Raw genomic sequence first — 26,352 nt, 5'->3', positions numbered from 1 at the left:
ATTTATATTCATGACTAGGTGAGTGCTGCATGCAGCCCTCACCTAGTTATGAATATAAATTATTATTTATATAATTAATTATAAATAATGCACTTTTGGATAATTTTATGACTGATTCACTGAAATTTATCCTCCACACACTTTCAATGTGACATTTCAGCATAGCATTTTTACCCATCAGCCACCACTGAAGCAGCTCCTTTGTCTCCTGCCGAGCCTTGGGGTTCAGCCGGTGGCAGGTCCTCTTCGTCAGAGGACCCAGCGCTGGATGATTCTTCATCACTATCAGCCAGGACACACAGCCTGGGCTTAGAGCTGCAATACACACACACAAAAGCACACATGCAAAAATGAATGCATGCCAGCAATCACACCCACAGAAACCGACACACACACGACTCATGTTTGACATTGCAAAAATGTATTCTGGGGTAAGAAAGTAAAATTTGTAAAATTACTTTTACTATAGTGTAATTGACTCCCAGCAGATAGGTATTGGTTGTGATCCCCTATGTCCTGGGCAAGTTGCCTAACCAATACCTTCCCCAAAAACCTGTATGCCTATCTGAATCCCAGCTTGACCTCTCCGCTCAACTACCTCAGCTGGGCGCCTGGTACCACTAAGAGGAAACATAGCTTGAACAACAAAGTCACAAGTCTTCTCTGTTATGGCACCGCAGTGGTGGAACAAGCTCCCTGCCCACGTCAGGACCACAGAGAATCCCCAGCGACTCTGAGAGAATCAAGCCTCACTAGTGACTCTTTACAGGTGACTCTGCATAGCCGCATCCCTTACCCCCTACCGCCCATTCTCCTCCCTTACTCAACTCAAAACACCCCTCCTACTCAGTTGTATGTACATAATTGGGCATTACCCATCCTGGCAGGTCTCTGGGATACGGTCGGCCTCGGCCCAGCCCTCCTTGCCCAGCTTACAAAGGTTCATCTTGGTCTCAAGGGTCATCTGAAGGCCACCCATGTATGCCACGTCCAGCTCCAGCCACAGACCTGGCTCAATGGCGATCATAGATGGGTCGGAGGAGAGAGGACGAAGAGAGAGAGAGAATCAATGGCTTTGAAGCTACAAGAATCTCACATGTATTGTTAGCATATCAAGGCAAGTTAGCCTTCGTAAGCTGCTCTGGTTAAGAGTTTACCTGTTTAAAACGTAAAATGTAAAAGTGAAAGGAAAAGTATAAGTTGGCACGTTGAATTGTTTGCCTTCATGCTGGAATGTTAGACTGTATGTTCATATGTTAGCCTGCATGTCGAAATGCTAGCCTGCATGAAACAAAAATTATAGTGTGTGATGCCATGGGGTGGCTAGCCAGCTACTAGGCCATTAGTGGTGAGTAATGAGCTCAGTAGAGTTACTTTTGGCTTCGCTAAATCAAGGCTAAGAGGATGTCTAATCCCCATGAGAGGGAAACAATGGACAGGGCTTAACATGACAGGTCGGTCAACAAAACACAGATGATGATGGCCTGGTCTGACCACAGGAAGTGAAGATAATGTATGTGCCTGTTTTGTACCTGTGTATTGTGTGCACATGTACATTTGTGTGTGTGAGTGTGTGTGTTTGTGCATTTGCATGTTCATTCATGTGTCTATACACTTACAGACAAAACACTTCTGCTAAATATAGAATCATAAGCTAATCCTTAAGCAATTAGGCCACATGTGAAATCACGGACACACACACACACACACACACACACACACACACACACACACACACACACACACACACACACACACACACACACACACACACACACACACACACACACACACACACACACACACACACACACACACACACACACACACACACAAACCTCTTTGGTCCAGGGAAGGCTTGGAGGTGCTGAGGACCTCAGGGAGACACGTGCCCATGTCGAGATCAGCCAGAGTCAGCTCGTTCATGAAGTACGGCAACTACACACACAACACAGGTGAGGGAGGAAACACTCTTTATTCATTATGCATGTGTGTGTGTGTGTGTGTGTGTGTGTGTGTGTGTGTGTGTGTGTGCATCCAAGTGTTTAAAGAGAGAGAGAGAGAGAGAGAGAGAGAGAGTAATGTGATGCTTTGGTGCAGAAAACCCCAGCCCCTCCACCACCAGCCCCTGCACCTCCACCCGACGGAGCCTGGCTGACTGCTCAATCAGCACCCTGCTTCTATCACTCAGAGACACAAAATGTGCACAAATAGACTCGATTGCACGCACACACGTGGGACCTTCCTGCTGTCAGATCCCCTGACCTCCCTTAATGGATTCGCTGCTCCGAACACAGATGACCACACCATATAGTGTAATGTTGATCCATATGCCACATGCATAGTGTTTGTAATGTGCTGTGAAATATATCCCTTTAGCCTATAATAGCACATTTATATTTCAGAGAGGATACTCTTCTGTCTTGTCATACATACCGCCCAACTAGCCGCCATCCATTCATCCACCTACCTCTCTATCCACTTGTCAATCAATCCATCCATCCACAAATTACCAATACACCAATCCATTGATTCACATTTCTATAAATTCATCTTTCCATCTCTCCCTCCCTCTCTCCCTCCCTCCTTCCCTTCCTCCTTCCATCCCTCCCTCTTTCCCTCCCTCCCTCCTACCATCCCTCCATCCATCCCTCCCCCCCTCTCACTCTCTCTCTTCCTCCCTCCCTTCCTCCTTCCATCCCTCCCTCTTTCCCTCCATCCCTCCATCCATCCCTCCCCCCCCCCTCTCACTCTCTCTCTTCCTCCCTCCCTTCCTCTCTCCATCCATCCATCACTTCATCTATTCATTCCACTTAGTCACCCTGATCTTGGAAAGCTTCTTCTGGATCTTGTGGGCCACTTTGTCAGACCAGTACTTCTCACGCAGAAAGTCCCAGAAGATCCGGCCCACCAGGGAGTTGACCCAGGCGGGATGAACCTCGGCAAAGGAGCCCCCTGGACTAGACTCAGCCCCAGCCTCGACTTTGGCTGCCCCCTGGCAGAAGCACTCCTCAGCAGGTAACTGGATGGGCAGAAGGAAAGGACAGCAAAGGACAGGATGAGGCCAGACTGGAGCCAGCAAATATCCTTGTCTTTGGTTTCCATTCATTGATTACACATATATATATTAGTAATCATTTAATGATCAATCATCAAATAAACACTTTTATCCATGTGTCTCCCAATACAATGATGGAATACATATTTAGTATTGATGGCCCAAGTGCTAGACTGGGAGACAAACCCCCTGTCTAGCTAAAGTCTAGCTATTGTTATACTGGAACCTAAACCCTGGCATTTATTGCCATGCTCTGCCATGCAGTTGAGCTTGACAGGATCATACAAAACAAAGGAAATGCAGGTCATAATTCAAATCAACATGATTTATATACCCCTTTATCACAGTTACGTTCTCAAAAGGGGTAAGAAGCGATGTCCATGCCAGAATGTAATCACATATCGAAACATAAGGAGTGATTTCAGTCAGCAGAGTGAGTTGTGCCAGCATCCTAGGCCAGGAAAACAATCAGTGCGATGCAACTAAGCTGTCATCGATCGGTTCATTGATCGGGTCAGATCAATGACTGCGTAATAAAGTAGGACATCAGAATTGCTTAAAGGCTCAGTGCTTCTGAGACAACGTTTAAGATGTACTTTGATACCCTTCATAGCCAGGAGTTCCGGTTGGGCATCAGTTATTTACTTCAATATGTACTCTGCGACATATTTTTTAATAAACTATAACAAATGGTTTACTTACCATCTTGCTTGTTGTTGGGCTTCCATGGTCGCTAGGGCAGGGGCTAGGGGCGGGACTTACGCTGTCCAGGCCAATGAGATGACTCATGTACATGGTGTAATCCAAAGGGACCTTTGCTTTTGGAGCCCCTGGCAACTCATCTGTTCCTTCTTCAAGAGTATCCCCACCTACAACGTTTTCTGGTTGATGGAGAAACGACAACCATGAAAGGGAAAAAAAGTAACAGAAAATGATTAATGATTAATATTATCATATTATCATAATATTATATTTACTCCACGTCTATGGTAGCCTGGCTCCGCCCACCTACGTACTTCCACTCAATTTTCATTTCCCTTCAGTACTGCGTCTGGGTTTGGGGTATATTCGCGGGTTTTCTCCGGCAAAATTTTGCCGGTCCAATCAGAAAACAGAGGGAGCGGCTGAGAACAGCGACGTTGAGGTTGTGCGCTAGTTGCAGTTGTAGTCAAATGTAAGCGATTGGTTAAGGCAGATCCAGAGTTGCATTGGGCAGTTGCAATAGCTTGAAACTCCAACAGACACCCGCCTTCAAGTGAGTTAACGTTTGTCAATGGAGAGACTCTCTGTGCAAATGAAATGAAGTACAAGAGTCTGGTAGGACCAGGCTACGTCTATGGTGTAGTGGAGGTTAAACTCACAAAACCCAGTTCATTCATTCTTATTTCATTTGGGTAATTGGTCGAATCCATCAATCTTGTCGCTGTAACTGACATTTAGATTGCACACTAGTACAGTTTTCTGTGTAACCCGGCTTCTAAAGTTGGCTTCTTTGCTGGCCTGAGTTTGTGCACACTCATCTTTCCACCATCGTAAACCCACCTCCATCTCGTCGGCAGAATCGCATCAACGTACCCGCCTTAGACTGCTCCCTGCTGGGACTGCGGTCGAGCCGGGACGCCCTGGAGGCGGAGAGGAAGTGCTGGAACCACTCCTCCTTCTCCCGGCCAGTCCGCCCAAACAGGTAGAGGGTGTCGTGGGAGTGAGGCTCAGCGAGGTCCGGCTTCTCTGTCGCCCGCTCCTCATCCTCTGATCCTGGGAGGAGGATCTCCTCCTCCTCCACTTGTACACCCTCGGCCAGGACCAGACATATGGGGTACTTCCTGTTCCACACTCGCTTCCGGGCCAGCACCGAGGGCAGCAGAGACACCTGGGTTAGATAGAGAGGAAGAGATGAGATGCTGAACGCTCTTACTGTGTTGATGAAGGAAACTCTGCTTGACTCTTTCACACTCTTTTTTCGCCCCAGAAAACACTGAGATGTTCAAGGTTATGAAGTATTTGTTGCATAAGAGAACCACCAGTAGAAGTCATTAATGGATGGCCATGAAATGCTTCCATTCCAGGCAACCTCAGCCATGCAAATAAGAAGCAAATATCAGCCAACACAGGTAAAATCTCCTTGGTCTTTTGTTTTACCTCTGTGTTATGTGACAAAGTGAGTGCAGAGCGGAGATCAGGCGGCCGATCAACTTCCTGGTTCTTTGTTTTGTCAATTGCCCACATAACCCATATCTTCTTCTGGGAATCATTGCTTTATGTGTTTGCATGTGTGTGTATGTGTGAATGTGTGTGTGTGTGTGTGTGTGTGTGTGTGTGTGTGTGTGTGTGTGTGTGTGTGTGCGTGTGCATGCATATGTGTGCATGCCTACACGTGTGTGTGTGTGTGTCCACATCTGTTTGTGTGTTTGCATGTGTGTGTGTGTCAATGTATGTGTGTGTGTCTGTATGTATATGTGCGCGTGAAAACCTATGCATGTGCAGCCACACACTCTGGCACGCTGACCTTGCAGTCCGCTAGTTGATAGGTGCGCGAGCGTACAAACACCACCTCAGGGGGGGTCTCGTCAAAGGCAGCCCTGCGGGGGATGCTGGCACGGGGGTAGGCCAGCCGTAGCCGGCTGCCCTCCAGCGTGGCATAAACAGAGCTGGTGAGGGACGGCTGGAAGGTCTCAGGGTCATAGCCCTGGATTTCATTCATCCAGCCCTGGGAATCACAGGCAATGTGTTCATGAACACAAAGGCACAGCGGCACGGTTAGCTGAACAAATACAATCCAGAAAATAAAAATACTACTAATAATAATGTTTTAGGCTTTTAAGAAACACTTAAATACAGTCTAAAGACACGACACACAATGCACACATATTTAGGAGCTACATGACAGATGCACACCAAAACAAACCAAAACATATCTTTATCAAATCTCAAATATATTCTGAATGAAGATAGGTTTGGTGATATTGGCAACACTTGACAATTAAACTACGTCATCCTTACATCCCAAAATAAGTAAAACTGAAGAAAAATGCAATTCAATTCAAACTGAAAAATATAAATATGAACAAAACACTCATGGTGACAGTGCAGCGGAGTGGGAGAGGAAACATGAGACACCGCAGACTACAGTCTGTAAGATTTCCTTTAACACTGGGGACTTGTCTTTCAAACAATTCACCTCCTGCTGTTACACTCTCTGTCCCACTAAACCCTAGCCCTGAGTGCCACAGGAGAGAGGCGATTTTATAAAGCCCATTATTATAGGTTTTTGTTGGCTTATAATATGTGCAGGTAGTTTACACAGCAAGTATCTCAGCACTAATCAATTATACAGTATTTGTCCCCACGCAAGTTAGGTGTTGTTGTGTCGGAGTGTGTATGTGTGTGCGTGTGTGTGTGTGGGGGATCATTTGTGACGGATTAAGCCAGACAGACAGAAAGAAAGACAGATAGACAGCAAGAGAGATTGACAGATAGAGAGATAGATAGATAGATAGATAGATAGATAGATAGATAGATAGATAGATAGATAGATAGATAGATAGATAGATAGATAGATAGATAGATAGATAGATAGATAGATAGATAGATAGATAGATAGATAGATAGATAGATAGATAGATAGACAGACAGACAGACAGACAGATAGATAGATGTGAACTCTTTACATCACCTACCTCTAGGAGCTGGGTCTCCCCGAGTTCTGCTGATCCGGGCTCTTGTGAAGGGTGCAAATGGTTCCTCCTTTCGGCTGGTCGTCGTGGGGTGAACAGATAAACCACCACTAGACCCAACAAAAAGCCACAGGCTACGCCGACAGAAAGCCCCGTTATATAGGAAGGCAGGGGCAGCACAAAGACCCCAAAGGTCAAGAGGCCCACGACGAAGAGCCAGCACCGAGGCGTGGATGCCCCAGGCACCGTGCATCGAGGCCGGGTTGACTCCCCGCGACGCGCCCCCCTGGATCTCTCCTGGAGCTCCACCACTTGAGGCATGTCTCTGTGCTTGCAGACTTCATAATGACTATCTCTGTTGTCGTCATGGGGCTCCGGCGAATGGGAGCGTTTCCGCGGGCCCTTTGGAGGCCTCCTCTGCGGTGAGGCGCAGACTTCCCTCCGCTCGTCGGCTGTTCGTCTCCGAAACCTGAGCTGGGCATCTGCGGCAGCGTCCTCGCTGTTGATGGGGCTGCCACCCCCGGCCCCGTGGGAGGCGGGAGGGTCCCCGGACCCTGATGCCCTGCCCTGCTTGGGGCTGCCAGAGGAAGAACACTCATCTCCCATCATCTTACTAAACATGCTCATGGGGTCCTGCATGGCCTCGGAGAACTTCCTCCGCGTGTCCTCCAGCTCAGCGATTAGGGAGCTCCCCCGGGACTCTGTGGGTGACGTGCTGCCTGCAGAAGAGGACCCGGCCCCCCAGATGTCCCCCTCGCCCGCAACGCCTGCTCTGGGCTGGGCCTCCGGGATCCGGTGCTGGGTGAGCTGCTTCCAGGGGTGCATATGGAGCTTGGAGTCCGACTTGGAGAGGTTGACCTCGGGTTCGCCGCGATAGGAGATCTCAGTGGACAGGGACTTAACCAGGCTGAGTAACGGCTTGGCCCTCACTGAACGGCTCACTCTGGTCTCTAGCTCGGTAGAGGAGGACTTCACCAGGTGGCTGGCCATGGGTAGTTCTTCGGAGGAGGTGGAGAGGTCAGCCAGGGAGCCCGGGGAGGAGGGCGAGTGTGGTATATGGAAGCCCTGGGTCCACTGTCTTTGGCCTGAGGAATCTGAGCCCAGATCCATCCCCAGGCTGAGGTCGCTCCGGCTAAGGGTCCCGCCGGAGGCTCCGGGCTTGTCCCTGGAGAAGGCCACAACGGGGCCCTCCTCATGGCAGTCCAGGCTGAAGATGAGCTTGCTCTCCTCCATGCTGTCTGTCATATGGTTGCTATGGTGAGGCTCGGGACAAGAGACCAAGGCAGTGGTCTCCTGTGGAGTGAGACACGTCGGGGCTCATGGCGCTAACATCCAAGGGCTGCTTCAAGTAAATTCAAGTGTATTCTGGAACGTTCTCGCTCCGCAACTTCAGTTCATTGAGAACGAACACTTGGGTAAAGGGAAAAATTGACATTGTCTGCTGTTAGTTGAAAAGAAATGCCATGGTATACAACATTAGAATGAGTAATGAGATGCCTAATGTATAAATGTATGCTATATATATATATATATTGATGATTGATAAATGGAACTGGGGCTAAATGCACCAAAACTATAGACAAAAATATGAAATGCTAAACAAAATGGACAATGCTAAAGAAAAAGGAAAAAATATGACAATATCGATAGAGGGATGACCATGTGTCTCTGAGTTTTAATGTCTCCTTTGTTAGTCACAGCTTTCTCCTCTCTCACTCACTCATTCTCTCTCATTCAACTAACATTGCAAATTAGTCTTCAGCCAAATCTTTACGCCTTTTTTCTCATTATCATTACTCCCACATTTTCTCCCTCACGCTCTCTCCAATGTTTCCCTCCTTTGCTTTTATATTTTCTTGCCTTTTTTCTGTTATCTCCACCTATTTGTTAGCGTGGATTGTCCCACAGCCCTGTCATTTTCCCTATCTTTTTGTGTATTTTATCACTTTCTTAATCAGTCTTTCTTTCATTGTTGTCAATTCCTCCAAAGGCCAGGGTTCACCCTTTGAAAGACGATAACAAGGAGCAAAGAAAATATGTGCGTTCATGTATCTGCTTGTCCAGGCACCAACCAAGACGCAAGAGGAGCAGAACCTACTTCGACAATCTCTCTCCTATCTCTAGAACCATCTGAGAAGTAGGAGAGCGCAGAGCACCACAGTTGCAGTAATCCCACAGTCAAGGTCAATGATAGGCCTACGGCCCGTAATCTTTCATTAGCTGACATGATCCTGACCAGAATATCTGTGAAGAGGGACAACCTGACCAGGACTGTAAACACAGGGACCGCTAGATGGGTTATTTTGTTTTTGCGAGGTCACACAGGTGAAGAATCCTCTGTGCACTATTGAATCGCGGTAAGATCATACCTGTAATGTCCAATCGGATTCTAGCAATAACATACAAGATTTTACTAGAATGTATAACACTGAGCATTCTGTTGAATGTGATAATAAAGCACTTGAACTTTAGGGATCATAGAAAAGGATGTCTTAGGCCAGGAAACATACATATTGTTTTGTGCACAGAAGTGTGCACAAAATAATGTCTAAACATTTAGTTTAGTGATTCTCAATAAAGCCGATAAGAAAATCAGTCGATTCATGATTATAGTTTGTAACAAGAATTTTTGAGATGAAGAAATATCATCTTTAATCGGATTGGGATAGGCCTTGCCTTGTAGAGAATATAATGAAAAGCACACACACACACACACACACACACACACACACACACACACACACACACACACACACACACACACACACACACACACACATACATACACACAGACACACACAGACACAAGGACGAGCGGTTGTGTACAATTTCAAAAAACACAAACAAATACATGGACAAGCAACCACAAATGTCCCAAACACTGTCCAATGAGCCTTTGGCATCATGAAACCTGAAACTCCCGTAGGGAAATCAGGTCTTCAGGACTTGAGGAGTCACCACAAAAAGCTTTACCTGGCCTGTTTTTCTTTGTAAAAAGTAAATTTTACTGAGGCTAGCAATGTTGCTTAGTCCACTTGAGGGTTAGTGTTAGACTCTGGTATGGTCCAGAATGAGACTGGCTTACCCTTAATCCTCCACAATAAAGGGGATTAAGACGAGGAAATTGTGACTGCAAGTACATAAATCAATAGGATGAGACAAGACAAGTCAATTAATTGGTTTAGATCTATCACAGAAACACAGTCCTGCTGTCATGGTTTACGTCACAGCATGGCACACACAAACAAGCGGTGTCACGTACAAGAACATACAGTCATGTATGTACATGTATGTATTTATTCAGTCATGATGTGTGTGTTGTGATGATTACAGACCAATATGTTAAAACAGACTCAAACTCAGAGTGCATTCCCATTCCCTGATTGTTTTTAATTATCTAAAGTGAGGGTTCAGCTTTGTCAGATCCAAGCTGCTACTTCTCCAGGAGAGGACAGGAGGAAAAGCCTCTGAATATTTCTGAACAACGGTGCAACTGATTACAGAACTGGGTGTGTAATGTTTCAGACTGCTGCTACTGCCGATCAACAGGTGAATTCATACAACAACAAACACCAAAAAACAACCACTAAACAAGGACATATAAGGAACCAAATTTTGGTTTCACTGAGGCCGTCAGATCCAAAAAACGGATCAGAGCTGATGTTTGAATATAATGAAAAATAACAATTTATGGTTTATCCTTGACATTCAATTCTTCTTTTTGGGAGTTAATTGTGCTTTGAAAGGTCTCCTTGGTCAAATTGCTTACATGATAGATACATATATACATATATACTAAGCAAAGCAAGTAGGCTATGGAAATGGATAGATCATATGTATGGTAGCAGAGGTTGAGACGATGGATACCTTCATTAAATCAGTACCAATCTTCATCAACAGGCTATATCAAGGAGATCTGACCATTGAAGCAACTCTTGCTTCACCGAATTTAGAAACTGTATTGTACAATTAGAGGGGTCCCTAACTCCTACAGGCTTTTTCTGTAGCCCAGTATACATAAATAAGAATTAAAAGTAGAATATTGAAAATAATCTTGCAGGTGGAGGTGCTGAGAGATGGACCTTAGATCATGGACTCAATTGGCATAATAATTAATATCAAAGCCACTTGGCATAATTTAATCCTAAATCTATGAATAAATCGGAGTACCGTATCATAGGCTACACTTCGATTGGACATATACTATTCACCTTTCTTGTCCTAAGTACAACGCAGAGGGTAACCTACGTCGTTTGCATGTTTTCATCCATTGCATGCATTGCATTATGCAATATCATCAAAAATGTGCAAATTACTATCGGCTCTTTTTTTCTCTAAAAGAAGCAGAACATTGCAGCTAAGGCATAGCGCGTACGTCATTAAGTATGCCAGTATTTCATATGGGAAAAATATAGTTTAAAAGGAGATCATTTACCAAAATTCCATGTGGGACAAAAGTAACGGACCTCGCTGGGAATGAAATCCTCTCAGCATCCCAGTGTTTGGATAGGTGGATGCGGTGCAGTGCACTGCAGAACGCAGCGTGCTCGATTCCTGGAGGCTAGAGGGAGACAGCTGGGGTAGCCTACGCGCAAAATAAATCCTACGACTGCTGTAGGTATAGGTCAAAATATTGATCTAACTTTACAGAGTTATCGACCATCTTTTTTGTTAACAGCTCTTTAACACACTATCTAGGGTAAGGCACGTCTGCGCGTCAAAGTAAAGGAAGTCGTTATAAAAAATACCGAATCTCTACCGGCCGTTCGACGCTACGTAGACTACGTCGTCTGAACGCAGAAGGAATTGATAGAGACCTGCTGGTTGCTCCAGACACAAACTATAATCCAGATTAGGAAAGGGTTCGGCCTGTGTGACGCTCTCTCTCGCGTCAAAACAGAATTCGCCTGCACTCAATCCCCCACCCCCCCTGCTCCTACTGTGATCAAGTGACAATACAATGTATTTCGTTTTTATCGCTTTGATCATTTTAATACTGGTAGAAGTCTTCAAAGAATAACGGCTGAATTTCTCCTAATCATGTTGTCTCTGCTCATTGTGTACAATAATCTAGTCAACCCGGCTTTGAGTATTCTTCGAAGTTTATTGTCTTTAAGGAGGAATTTCCTTCCTTCTTTGGTACAAAAGAAAAACAAAGATGGATTTACAACATATATATTATTAATGTGACAAACAACATAACACATTGTCATCACAGAGAACAATAAACAAAACAAGTGCTTAGAACAATAAATTTTAAAAATAATACTTACGATGCGCCTATACTGGAAATGGATACAAAATATATTAACATTTTGCATAAAATATACTGTATATTTTGAGGGAGATCACTTAAAAGACAACCTCAAATGGTCAATAACGAACTTCTGACTAAGTTCAGAGCCAACCGGTCTTGTTCATTGTCAGTTGAAATTTCAAAATGCACCCGTGCGAGAACTTTGTTGCCAGTCTTCACACGCAAGCTGCTTCGACCCCTTATGTTGCTTGGAGTGTATAATCAGAAAACACTGTTTTGAGAACGTTTTGCCACAAATGTGACAAAAGTAGGAACCGCTGTGAGCACACCTCAGATGACTTAACAGGTCATTTATGTTGTGGCATGACCGATTACATATACCACAGTTCACCGTGTGGTCATCGTGCATTTTTATATGTTTCATGAGAGAGCCGATGTACCGAAACGGCTTGCCGCACAAATGGCAAAAGCTTTGGTCGGAGTTCTGATTCCTTGTGGAGGAACTTTCGAGGGGCAGCGGTGTCAACTCCTGATTCAAACCTAAACCGTTGCTCTCTCTTTGGACTGCCAATGCAGACTCTATGGTTTTCTGTCTTTGTTTACTCCACTCCTCTTGTGGATCACTGGTCAAAGATGATGGACACATTGAAACGAAGTCTGCTATTTCATATGTAGACCTGAAATCCATGTCTGGCTGTTCTGGGTCTCTATCTCTATTCATGAAGTTAACTGTTGTAGTAGTCGTGTGAACATCCAACCCTTCACTGTCAATGCACATGACCTCTCGTTCTTCTTTGATCTTGGATATATTCAACTGGATTGCATTGTTTGTGTATGTGGGATCAACGTTCGCTTGCGAGTGTTCCGATTCTTCATCATCCATGCTTCGTGTGGATCCTTCTTCTCTTTTAATTGTTGCGGTCATGTTCACCAGTCTGGGAGTGATGCTAGCGTCTTCTCGAATAACGATTCCGTTGTTGATATCAGGATGATCTGAAGAGAGAGATGGATCAGTTACACTTCATTTATTATCTTTATTTATCTAACGTTTTTAGTATAAGACTGCAACAAAAAGTGCTTAAAATATATATACATAATGAAAGTACAAATGTGAACCACAAATATATAGATATCTCCTATATAGACATAGAGATAGACTTCAAGTTCACCTAAACTCATATTACAATTTTCCAATTAAGATTCTGTTAAATATTGACGGACTGCAGCGCAGCTCCAGAGGAATTTGAGGGAAATGAGACAGCTGACCACTGTTTACATTAGTAGCACGTTAGCTCCATGAGCTAAGGGCTAGTACACATTAGCATAATATGGCCTTCAACAGCAAATCATTGTCTATCAGAGCCCTGAAAGAAACATTTAGCAATCGCGCATGCAACGTAGTAGAGAAAATCTTTTAGTACGAACCCTTCAGTCGATGAAGTTCCAGCTGCTTTTGGAGATAGCGTACCTCTTCTCTAGAACGAGTAACTTCAGCCTCGTACAATGTTATGACTTTCTCAACCTCGTCAAATATTTCGATAGCAGCTGAAGAGAGGCGTTCACTCATAAACATTCTGAGATTCATCATAGAGGTCATTTTTATGCGGGAAATGTGGTTGACATTGATAGCAAACCCTAGAAAAGCATCAGATTAGTAGCTTTCTAAAGCTTCAGGGCATAATATGAAAACAGGAAGTACTTATTTTACTTTCAAAGTAAACTATAATGCACAAACGACATTATTAACATTTAGAACAGTAATATCCGCCGAAAATGTTACATTTGCATGCATTATGCAATGCATACATGTTAAATGCAATTCATTCAATTCACTTTAAAGAGATTGTTTTTTTTTGATAACTATTTGAAAACTGGCCATTTTATATCAAAAATGTAAAAGAAAATGTAACACAATGATTTTAAATTATATTCGCATATTCGTGTAATAAAATCATCCGGCTTTGTGAATAACATCAACCAAATAAAACTACTCGAAAGTAATTGCCAATGCAACCTTTTTAAAAGGGAAATGGAAAGTTTTACTTTGAAAATAATATTGAACACGCCGGAAATTGTTTTGCTGTGTCGGCGGTAGATTGCCGGAAGAGCTCACCTTTAGATGGTGTTTTGATTAGTCCTAGCTGTTTGGGGGAGTTTAGGGTTAGGGTTGGGTTTTGGATGGTTAGGGTTAGGGTTAGGGTTAACCCTAAACCTAACCCTAACCATAACCATAACAATCTGAGGAAAGCCATTCTAACCAATCAGAGGCGAATCAGAGGCGAAAAAGGCGGTACTTGCCCCTACCATCCTACGAAAAAAAGATTCGCTTGTCGGACGTTGTGAGTTGACTGAAGTGTTTTGCGAGAAGCGACAGGTTTGAATCTTTGAAGTTGGTTACTGAAGGGCTTGAAGCGGTGGGGATCTGATATTTGGGATCGGCGGTTGGTAGTCTTGGCAAATTGAAGCCTCATGAATCAACGAAGACTTCAATCCAATTGTATCGAAAAACGATTCAATGCTCGAAGCTTCAGACTCTATGGCGACATCTGCTGGGGAAAGTTAAAGGAGGCACTGTGTCATGAATTCACCATATTCTATCTTTGGGTGTTCGGTATGAATTAAATAAATCACTGAATAAATTAGCGTACATTGGACACCGCATGAATTGAAAGAAGAAAATCATTGCCTTCTTCACAAAATCATACAATTATAATAAAGTTGGTATTCTGCATGTAAACAATTCTTGTTTGTTCATTGGGGACGTAGATGAATCAGAGATGAATGAAGGGTGGATATGCACATTTGCACACATTTCTATGATAATTGTGAGAGTGCCTAAATATGAAATTGGCAGTGCAGTATATTTCAACAATCTGCCACTGGCAGGGCAGAGATTATAGAAATGATAGTGACTTAAGTGTAGTGAGAAGTGCTTTGACAGTGCATATAGGACAAAGCATATTCTGGGAGAGTGATTGTGCTTGTGGACAGGTACTTTGGAGTGTTAACAGGGAGGGTTGGTGCTTGTGGACAGGTCAGAAAGGAGGCAAATATTGTTGTTGGTGACTGTGGTCGGTATTTTACATTAATATTTATATTTGTTGATGAAAATAATTTGTTCCACTGTGCCCGGACTGAGTCTGTTTGTCTTCTTACTGACCACTTCGCTAGCCTTTGGAAAAACTCTCTCGCATTGCACAGAGGAAGCAGGTGTACACAGAGTACCACAGGCCAACACATTAATTGGTGTAAATTTACATTTACATTTAGGGCATTTAGCAGACACTTTTATCCAAAGCGACTTACAATAAGTGCATTTGTTACAATAAGTACATTTGTCATAAGAAGGGAAACAATATATCGCTGTCGGTACAGTAAAGATGTTCATAGAACCAAGTGCAAGTATTACAATCGCTAGGCTAACCCATTCCCCGTGTAAAGCAAAGATAGCAGCTACTGTAGATGCTACACAATTAAGTACCTTGAATAAGTGCAATGTACAAGTGCCAGGACGTACAGCATTCAATGGTGGCTGTGCATTGGTTTCTATGCAGAGTCGAGGTGAACTCTGAACAGGTGAGTAGGGTACACATGATTTTGCTGTGCCCAAAACTTTATCAGGTCTTCAGAGTGGTGGTCCAACACTCGGTTGTCCAGCAGATCCCAAAGGCCAGTCCCTGAAATTGTGACAAAAACATGTTACAAAAGGCTACAATATAAACATGAAAATACTGACCATATATTAATACCTGAAGATTCTGCTGCAGGCTCTTGTCGTGCTGGGACAGATGTGCTGTCCCTGAGGCGCAGAGTCACAGATGTAGCAGTTAACCACTGAACAGCACTTGCTGAATTAGTTGGGTTACTAAATCCCATTGTTTTGAACCTGGGATCGAGCAATGTGGCCATAGAGCGCTGGCTGTCTCGTAACCACTCAGCCGCTTTTCCCCCCATGAGGCGCAATAGATGGCTGCAGAGCTGCCCAGCCATGGCATCTGTCACTTCCCTATGCTTCACCACTATGTTGTGCCTCGGCATTCGCACAAAAGGAATTATTTTTTATAATAATTAGGCCAGTTCCACAGTGGCCACTTTCAGAGGCGATATGTTAGGCACTCTGACATAGTGTGGTATTCAGCAGAGGTAAAGGCAGTCAAATCGGTGCACAGCGACCCAAGTGCTGCACCCACTGGCCCCCGCTGCTCCTACAGCCTGGCCCTTATGTCATGGGTGCTGTTCCATCTGGTCCCCACCTCCTGTATCAACTCATGGGGTGGAACCTCCATCTGCTGCTGGAGTTCCAGCAGCCGCTCCCTAGCCACGGGGCTGGTTCTAAAGTAAGTGGTAATCCTCCTCGCCTGGCCTCTCAAATCACCCAACCCTTCGGTTTGATCCAGGGCTTTTTTAACAACAAGGTTGAATGCATGTGCAATGCATTGGCTGTGCCTGATCTGTAAGCTATTTAAACAGGCAACCATATTTGCTGCACCATCAGTAACCATTCATACAACCTTGGACTGAATGCCCCATTCCTCCATGAGGGCATTTACTTACTGCCGCTATGTTCAGAGCTGTGTGGGACTCCGAGAACTTCCCCACAGTCAATAAATAGATGCCAGTTGGTCCTTACTGTCCACCCAATGGCAAGTGACAGCCAGGTCAACATGTCGGAGGTCAGACAGACTGCTGTAGCCTTCTGTAATTCCTCCCTTGCCAACCCTTTCCTTGGTGGCAGAATATAGTTTGGATACAAGAGGCTCACAAACTTTTTGAAACCTACATCCTCTACTATGCTGAATGACTGGCAATCTTTCACAATCATGTCCAGCAGTGCCTTGTCAATCCTCTCTTTTTCTGTTTCCTGTTTCCATAACATAACAAAAGCATGTTAATAAATTATACAGTAGAACTATATACACATAGGCCTAATACATAGATAAAGAAGGAAGTCCTGACTTGCATGTCCTATTTTGGAAAACCCAAATTAAGACTTACATACTTGAGAAGACAGAACTGAATCAGAGAAAAAGTTGCATTCACCCTGAGTGATGGCTGCACCTTGATCAGAGGAACCAGCTTCTTCATGCTTGTCACAGAAGTGCCATATCATGTTAGAGGTGTTGTTATTATAAGCCAGCTGCTTCTGGCAGATCATATCATCATCACATCATCGGATAAAACAATTAATTTCAACTACTACAAATTAAGTAGTTGGACTTTAGCTTGGTTATATTATAGCTAATCTCCATAGCCTTTCCACATCACAACACCAGTTTAAACTGAGCTTACTATTATCCTGAAATAAAATAACCTTGTTGGGAGTAGCCAGATTCAGATTCAGCTTTATTGGCCAGGTTTGCGTAACAAACAAAGGAAGGAGTTTGACTTCGGTTAACTCTTTTTTCCTCAAAGTACAACACTCAACACTTAACCTATTGTTAATATATAAAAAAGAAAACACAAAATAGAAAACAGTACAAAATATAAATATAATGTTAAGTATACAGTATAACAATACAATGTAATATACTAATATAAGGGGAAGAAATGGTGCAATATCAGTGCAGTCAATATACGGTCAGAGATTTAGGATTTCAACATAAATATAAATACAGTGCAAGGCAGTTCAGTACAATGGCAATATATTAACAACAATATTGGAATTTAAAAATTTGAATATACATGAGGTACATGGGGAACAGTTTTGATAGCCCTTGTTCAGTGAAAGAGTGGGGGCTATTTCTGAGCGTTCAACAGAGTGACCGCTTGGGGCAAGAAGCTGACTTTGTGTCGGCTGGTTTTGGCAAACAGTACCCTGTATCGCCTACCAGAGGGAAGGAGGTTGACCAGGATGTGAGGGATCTAGGGCGATTTTTGCTGCCCTTTTCCTGACCCTGGACTGGTACAGGTCCTCGATGGTGGGAAGGTCAGCTGCAGTGATCCTCTCCGCAGCCCGTATTGTCTGTTGCAGTCTGGCCCTGTCCCGTTTGGTGGCTGACCCAAACCATACAGTGATCGAGGTGCAGATGACAGACTGAATGATGACTAAGTAGAAGGGGGTCAGCAGCTCTTTAGGCAGATTAATCTTCCTTAGTTGTCGCAGGAAGTATAACCTCTGCTGGGCCTTTTCTGGACAGAGTAAATGTGGGGACACCATTTTAGGTCCTGTGAAATGGTTGTACCCCAGGAACCTAAAGGAATCGACAGTGGACACTGTGTCGTTCTGGATGGATCAGATCGGACCGCCCTCTCTTAGCAAAAGGCTGCATTGTATCAACCACAAACAATAACAATTCACTAGCTTTATTTATTGAACTTTCTCACTGAACTGAACTTTCTCTCTCAACTTGTCTCGACTTCTACTTGACCCACAAGCGTGCGCACCGTTACGCACAGACTTGAACCATTTTTTGAAGCAGTCACATGGGTGGGCGTGAAACAAAGCGTTTCGAATAGCATCCAGCTGGCGCCCCGGAGCCGAACACTGTGGGGTGACAACAGCACTGTGGTGTTGCAACGCACTGTGGTGTGGCAGGTCGGTTTTTTTCAGCTTTTTCAACGGTTTGCGTAACATTCGCCCCCTAGTTGCCCCAGTCGAGTATTCAACGTCAATTTTTATTGTTAAATTTCAATAAAATAATAATTAATCTAATTAAAAATATAAATGTATTTCAACGTAAATTGTTCTTGTTCAATTTCAATAAAATAATTAGTAATAATTAATCTAATAAAAAAACAAAACAATTATATTTATACTGTATGTTAGGGTTAGGGTTAGGGTAAGGGTACCCAAAACATACGCTTATTAGCTAGAAGAAAAAAAAAAAAATGCAAATACCATATAAAGAAGCTAAATACTATGTCTTCTTCTTCTTCTTCTTCTTCTTCTTCTTCTTCTTCTTCTTCTTCTTCTTTTTCTTCTTTGTTTTTGACTTCATGCAAACTAGTCGAACAACGTTAACTGTGACGCAACTGTGACGCAAAACGTCTGAAAAAGCTGAAAAACCCGACCTTCCACACCACAGTGCGTTGCCCCACCACAGTGCGTTGCCCCACCACAGTGCGTTGGCCCACCACAGTGCGTTGCCACACCACAGTGCGTTGCCCCACCACAGTATTCGGATCCGGGCGCCAGCTGGTTGCAACTCAGCGTTTGACGTCGCTGATCACGTGATTGTCGCAGAACGAAGGAAGCTCCAATACAAGCTTTGCTGTTTCAATACAAGCTCCGAAGAAGAGGTGTCACGGGTAACAACACTAGCGGTTGGCATAAACTGGTGTGTGACTGGTTTAAATGGCAACCCAGATAGGAGTAGATGAAGAGGAAGAGCAGCATGAAATGCAGTTCGCTGACTGGACTCCAGTGTCTAGATCAGCAAGGAATTCAGGACAGGGTGGAAACTGGATAGACAAAGATGTTCGGAAAAAGGTTGTGAGGAAGGAGATTCAAATATTTCAGAAAGGAAGATGAGCATATAAATCTAAGTCTGATAGCGTTGTCCAGGGAGCTAAAGGATAGGATAGGGGAGGTGGAAACAGCGAAGATTTATAGTAATAACAGGCATACTTGTTGATCCGGAAAAGCTCAAACTTGGTATAGTGGGTGGCATGGTGAGTGGAGAAGAGACTGTTGAGGATAGTGTGTGTGTGTGGGGGGGGGGGGGGGGGGGGGGGGGGGGGAGGAAAGAGAGCTTGTCTATGCTCCTGGAGTTTCATCGGGCTGTAATCCCAGACAAAGTGAGAATCGGATGAATAAATAAGGCTATAAGTCCCTCCACTTCTCTGATGTTATAAATGGGCTTGAAAGATGAATCATGGGAGAATATCAGCCAGAAGCTGGAAAGCAGGGATGCTCGGGTGATAGGCCAACTTGATTATCCTACAATGGAACACAATAGTAGCCAATAATAGCTAATGGGCAGGAGTTTAAAGGATTTCTAAAAGATTTGAAGAATAAACCAGAAGTCATATGTATTCAGGAAACCTGGCTTAAACCGACATTAGTCTTTGTAATTAAAAATATGATAGTATCTGTAGAGATAGGGCAGCGATTGCAGAGGGCTATAACAAGGGTATTTTCTGTGGAAAAGATAATGTTTTTTACTAGGAAGAAAATTGGGATTGAGGTTAAATTAAAAATATACAACCAGGAGTTGGAGAGAGTAAAACATTAGAATTGTTTAGGTTCATGGTTTGATGAGAGGATTACATGGGCTGTACATATTAAGAAAAGTGGTGGACAGGTGTAAATAAATCTTAATGTAATGAGGTGTTTAGTTGGGTATGATTGGGTGGCAGATAGAACAGCGTTAAAGGCTATATACACAGGGTTAGTGAGATCTATGTTAGACTATGGCTGTGTAGTATATGGGTCAGCAGCTAATACAACTCTCAAAATATATAACATTCAGTATCAGGCTTGGAGAGTATGTATAGGGCCATAAAAACAACCTCAACAGCAGCACTACAGGTAGTAATGCGGGAGATGCCTCTAGAGTTCAGAAGAGTACAGCTGTCCTTGAACTACTGGATTAACCTACACAGTCAGGATCATCCAGCGCAAAGCATTTTAAATCCTTGTTGGGAAAAGGAGAGAAGGGAAACAAAAAACGTTTTGGATGGACACCGAATCAAAGAGCAGTACAATTCAGTATAGCACAATTAAATGTAGTTACAACTGTACCGGTACCAATAATTCCACCTTGGATTCTGCCAGAGGCTACAGTTGATTTAACATTATTAGAACACAAAAAACAAAATAAACAATTAATACAGGAGTACATCGACAAATTCTTTAGCTATGTTCAAATTTATACAGACACATCTAAAAACTCAGTAAACAAAGTAGGGGCAGCTTTTACTGTACCGGAATTTCAAGTGAAGTTAGGGAAGAGGGTTAATAATGAAATATCAGTATATACAGGTGAACTGCTGGCAATACTGTTAGCAGTGCATTGGGTTGAGGACACCAGGCTATTAAGGATGGTTATTTGTTCAGATTAAAGAGCCGACAGTTCAACCATTCAGACAGCAGACCAGATATTGTGATTGAAGTCCAACAAACATTAAACCATATTCAAATCATGGGGCTTATTTGGATTTGGGCACACAGGGCTGAACAGTACACTGTCTGCCTGTTTCAGGAAAACATGAAACAGGCAGATGTGAATGTGGGCAAGAAGAGACTGTAGAACATGTGGATTGTGAGAGGTATGAGAAAGACAGAAGGCAGATGAGGGAAAATGCCAAAAAAGAGATGGTACAGTTTGTTTTAATAGATATTTTATAAAAAAAAATCCAATAAGTATCATCAAATTATCTTTCATTTTCTTAGGGTAACTAATTCGTTTGAAAAAATATAGGTCATAGATTATTTTAATTATTATTATTATTTGATTTGTATTTATTTATTTATAGTAGTTTGTTATTTATTCCACACTCCATACCAGTAGATGGCGGTAATGCAGCTATAAGTTATTTGCCAACCTCCAAAAAAACAATACAAAAGAAGAAGAAATTGTTTTGTAATCAGAAAAAAAACATCCCATGAGTTGTTTCAGTCGCACTGTACGCTAAGCAATATGTCTTTTTGCTCCTTTTTTGGTGGAGAGGTCTTCAAAGACAATTTTGAACCAGGTTGGTCGGAAATACACCCATCTTATTAACGTTCTTTCTGCTTTATTTTGTTCTAATATTATAACTTGGCAGCTTCCTACGATCAATAATTGCTGAAAAGAACTGCATTACGTTACAACTAATATACTTCTTCTACAATTACATCTCAGTATCAAGTAGTGGTTAGCCTACTTCTATGCCGTGGATGTCTAGTCTGTACATTTTGTGTGGACCAGTTACATAATGAACTTTGAGGTAAATGGATGTTTATACATTTTCTGCACTTTTTGCAATTGTGTATAAACAACTGACAACAGAAAGTCCCATGGGTTTAATTAAAACATAGGATTTGAGTAAAATCTGCTTATTTTATGACCGGTTGGGACCGAATTAAAACTGCTGTGTCATCATGCTTTCATATTTTGATCTGATAACGCATGCTGTGCTCGGCTGACGAGGTTGTTAGTTGATGAACCGGTTTTGTTTGGCCCAATCTCGGAAACCATCGGGTTTCGCTTGAGGACGATGTGTCTTTATAGTGATTGTGTCCGGAAAAATGAGGGCCTCGCATTGACCGTGCCATTGTGGAAGCATAGGAGTGGAATATTAGTTAATGTGTAATTGTTTTGGGTCATTGTTAAGTAATCCGTCAGAATATGGTTTGGAATTACAGGGATCTTATTGGTGTTTTAAACCGCCACAACGTTTTTCATGTGCGACTTCTGCCCAGTTGACGGGTATATTAACGTTAATTTAGTATATCAACTCTATGTATCTCAGAAAACAATCACTGGTGGTGTTCTGATGTATAAGCCCTATTGTAAAGTAAAATATAAGATGTTGGTGTTGCAAAACAATAGCATAAGCTGTAACCAAAGCTGTTGTTTGTGAGTGTGTCTAACCATATAAAATGAACCTATACAATTTGGCAAAAACACCTTACTGTGCGTAATGTACTGTAAGTAATTTCAATGTGTAATAACTCCATCTCCAATATTCTTCCACAGGCATTTACGTATGTTCAAAGTGTGACCACAAGCTGTTCTCCAGCAGGTCCAAGTTCGAGCACTCGTCTCCGTGGCCGGCCTTCACAGAGACGGTCCAGGAGGACAGTGTTTCCAAACACTTAGAGAGACCCGGCGCGTTCAAGGTTAGCTGCCTTCCTTCAAAGCCGTGTTGCAGGTTTACCGGAAGTTTTGATTAACGGGTACATAAAGCACTCAAAATATGTGTATCATTTACAAAAACGCCATTCGGCGATGACGTCACGTTGGGGAGACGTGATGGAAGGTAGCCTCAGCCTAGTACTAGGACTATGGCGTCCAAGAGGTGGCAAGAACCACAAATAACATGTATGATGGCCCACAGCCGAATGAGGAATTGCTGAGAATTGATACACAGAAATAACAGTTTTTGCCAGGATTTATTTGAGGACTTTTTGCGATGAAAACAATATCGAGTTTGAGATGTCAATCATGGGATATTGCCCAATATCCCGAGATAGCGAACCAATCAAATTGCGCCATCTTAGGAGGTTCATGTGTAGCATATACTAACTATATATATTATCTATGTATTTATCTATCTATCTGTATAATCTGCTGAACACTCTTACTAGTCTCTACTCTTAAGGGACTCAATGTGGCTTTGGTCCGTGTCTCCCCAATGTGACGTCATGCAATGCATTCTGGGGGAAATGAGAATCAATAGCAAACCGCTAAAATAGTACCTACTTTTTCGTATCACATTCCGTTTTGTGATACCTAACAACATTAAATACAATGGATAACAGTTTCAATCTTTATTACCAACAAGCAAATTGCACAAATTCATTGGAAAATTAACCCTGCAACACGGCCTTTAAGGCCCATTTAAACCCTACGGTAAATACAGATAGGAATCCTTTCATCCGGTCCCAGAGGTCGTTTCGTCCGTCAGTGGGTCCGTCGCCTCTGAGCTTACGAATCTTGAGTGCTCTGGCAGAAATGGAGCAATACCAATGGAAATCGAGGCGGCAGTATAGTCAGAAGTCCAACCATTCGCGAAAATAAAGAGTAGTATAATATCTGAGATGTATATATATATATTGTATTTAACGTTTTATACTTATATTATACTATATACCTGACCTTTTAATTTTATTGTTCACCTGCTTTGGCAATGAGTTGTAACTGGTCATTTAAAAATGGCGCAACATTTTGAGGAGAGAATCTGCGGGTTGGTGAGGTGTGTTACATGCCACCGCCGCGTAGGCCTACACTTTTTGCGGTTATTTATTTATTTGTTTTTGTCTTTTGGATGGCACAAAGCAAAATCATCTCCTCTACAGATGCCATGTTTGCTTTGTCGATGCCGGTAATTTGTGACACAACAGTCACTGCCCTCTAGAGGATGTATTGCGTAACATCCATAACAAGGCTGAAATCGGACGGAGGTATGAAGGGTAGTCCCGGAGACAATGTTTGGTACGGACGGACGAATTTCGTCCGGATCCGGAGGCATGAATCGGCCTTTAGTCAGCTGATTCCAGACAGTTTTAATAAGAAATAATGAGCTGGTCTTGCTGAATGCGGCTTGGGGCTAGGCTGCTCAGTTGAACACTCTGGCCTTCATCAAGCCAGAGTGTATAACACTCAGTTAAACAATATTAATGTTTTACTTCTTAGTGACACTCAGGGATCTGGGTAAAGAGCAATGTATTCGGTTTGGAATGACACCAGGCTTCAATGTGATGTTGAATTTCTCTCTGCGAGGAGCTGCAATTGGCCACTCCTTGCTAATTGGGTCTTGTGTGTTTAGGTTCTCTGTGGGAAGTGCGGAAACGGATTGGGCCATGAGTTTGTGAACGATGGGCCTTCCAAGGGAAAGTCTCGCTTCTGAATATTCAGCAGCTCACTGAAATTCATCCCTAAAGGTAAAAAACAACGATGTCTTGTTTTTATACATAAACACATGTCTAATAATAGTGAGTGCAGTGCAGTTTTCTGGCATTGAAGTGTGTGCTTAACCTGAAGCTAGCCTCACTTTGTGAGTGTGGTCGTGGTTTGGACAGAGTAGGGCGAGTTTTTATTGGAGCTAGCTTTAAATGCAACTCTTGCATATCGTACCTTTTTTCAAGCATGTGTATATACATATCAACAGTGGCAATGCTGCTTCGACATAACGACTTAGATATAGAAACTATCCTACTGGACTTTTCTAATTCAACACTTCATCACCCACCCTTTCTCTTCATCCCACAGATAAGGTTGATGGCCAGTAGAGTGAGCTGAGGATGTAGAAACTGCATAGAGTGATTTGGGCAACGTATTGTGTCCTTCTGATTGGCTGGAGGTGTGGCCAGAGGATGACGTGTTCTGAGACAAAGCCTCATTCTGAGACCTCCAGGACACCGATGGCAACTGACCTCACCACAGAGCACAGAGCTAGGGACTTCCCAGGGCTTCATTCACATATACATAAATAATACAGTTGAAGATTATTTTTGTGTGTTTCCAATTTCCCCAACAGGGTACGATTTAAATCTATTAAAGGATCCCTTGAGCATTGGTATAACCAAGTTTTATCCTTTTTTGATGACATTAATGTTTGTTGTACAGTGTATGCGAAACCGACCATTCAATAATTATTCAAATATTTTCTGAATATCCGATATTGACATCACTTTCATATTGTCAAAAATGAATTGTGATCAACAGAGGCCATACATGGTATTATGCAAGAAGTAAATATTCAAATAAAGCAATAATTATTTTTAACTAAATATTTTTGTGTCTCGGAATTTTAATATGTCGGTTCAACCCGGTGTTCCGCCAATCAATGCTACCTATCATTCGTGCTGCTTAGTGGTTGTGCGTATGCGCATGCCAACAATAGTGATCAGTGGTGTAAAATACATACTGTACCCCTGAAATCGCCAATAAAGACGTTACAATACAGTATCAAAATATGCTCCCCATATTCTTACAGTGTACATGGAGTGAGTAGTGGTGAAAAATAACGTGATTCTGGAGTGATGATGTCGTTTGATAGAGGCAGTTGGTCTACAGATCAAATACACTACCAAACATATGTCAATGTATGCTCCATTTGTCTAGTCTTCGAAGCATGATTCGAAGACTAGACAAATGGAGCATACATTGGCTGAACAGTCTATTGAATCTTGCTAAATTCATATTTTGATACTGTATTATAACATCTTTAATGGAGATTTCAGGGGTACAGTAAATGTATTTTACACCATGGATCAATAGTGATGGTATCTTGCGATTTTGTGCTCATGCTCACGAATATTTATGTATTGATTCTTGCCCCAGAGCAGGATTGTCTTTTTGTGCTATACAGAACGAAATGTAAACCTGTGCATTTTGAATGGTAGCGTTTCTGACTTTTTCGTGCTACACAGAACGAAATGTTAAGCCATGCATTTGAATGGGAGCGTTTGTCCTATTTGCCGTGCCGCACAGAACAACATGTATATCAATGTTTTTCATCCGATATTTCAGATTTTTGCCGCAGGCCTGAAAAACTGAAACCAACCACGTCCCTTAAAGCCAGTCTTACACCAAAATGTAGTATAACTACGTTGGTCCACAGCGGAGAATGTAGGGCGCTAAAAATGTGACATGCCTACGATTTTGGTGTATCCTTGGGCTTTTTTAAGGACTATAATCTGGTATATTCTGTTTAAAGGAGACATATTATACCACTCCGGCTCCGGCGGGAGACAATCACATTGACTGGATGAT

At 42.8% G+C, this 26,352-nt stretch overlaps 2 protein-coding genes across 4 annotated transcripts in view; one reads left to right on the top strand and one right to left on the bottom strand.

The window, feature by feature from the left end:
- Nucleotides 1-11,515, bottom strand: part of LOC307082163 (testis-expressed protein 2-like) — a 15,218-nt gene extending 3,703 nt beyond the window's left edge. The window contains exons 1-9 of one of the 3 annotated variants that reach the window (XM_079745640.1): nt 11,168-11,515; nt 6,736-8,142; nt 5,565-5,765; nt 4,601-4,928; nt 3,761-3,939; nt 2,822-3,022; nt 1,839-1,938; nt 876-1,008; nt 175-315 (exon numbers count right to left, since the gene is read on the bottom strand). In XM_079745640.1, the coding sequence (XP_079601766.1) occupies nt 175-315; nt 876-1,008; nt 1,839-1,938; nt 2,822-3,022; nt 3,761-3,939; nt 4,601-4,928; nt 5,565-5,765; nt 6,736-7,977 (2,525 nt within the window). In that variant the 5' untranslated portion in view covers nt 7,978-8,142; nt 11,168-11,515. The remainder of the gene's footprint in view (nt 1-174; nt 316-875; nt 1,009-1,838; nt 1,939-2,821; nt 3,023-3,760; nt 3,940-4,600; nt 4,929-5,564; nt 5,766-6,735; nt 8,143-11,167) is intronic. The other 2 variants (XM_079745642.1, XM_079745641.1) reach the window with 2 other exon arrangements.
- Nucleotides 11,516-21,509: 9,994 nt separating this feature from the next.
- On the top strand, nt 21,510-25,367 carry msrb1a (methionine sulfoxide reductase B1a). The gene is made up of 4 exons (XM_079746498.1): nt 21,510-21,625; nt 22,612-22,754; nt 24,404-24,518; nt 24,847-25,367. The coding sequence occupies exons 1-4, from the start codon at nt 21,571-21,573 to the stop codon at nt 24,864-24,866; spliced, it is 333 nt and encodes a 110-aa protein (XP_079602624.1). The 5' UTR covers nt 21,510-21,570; the 3' UTR covers nt 24,867-25,367.
- The last annotated feature ends 985 nt before the right edge of the window (nt 25,368-26,352 follow it).

This window comes from Pollachius pollachius (genome assembly GCF_949987615.1).
Source record: "Pollachius pollachius genome assembly, chromosome: 11".
In the NCBI taxonomy this organism is placed as follows: Eukaryota; Metazoa; Chordata; class Actinopteri; order Gadiformes; family Gadidae; genus Pollachius; species Pollachius pollachius.
The sequence above is the reverse complement of the archived record's forward strand: the minus strand, read 5'-3'. Positions and strand labels throughout refer to the sequence as shown.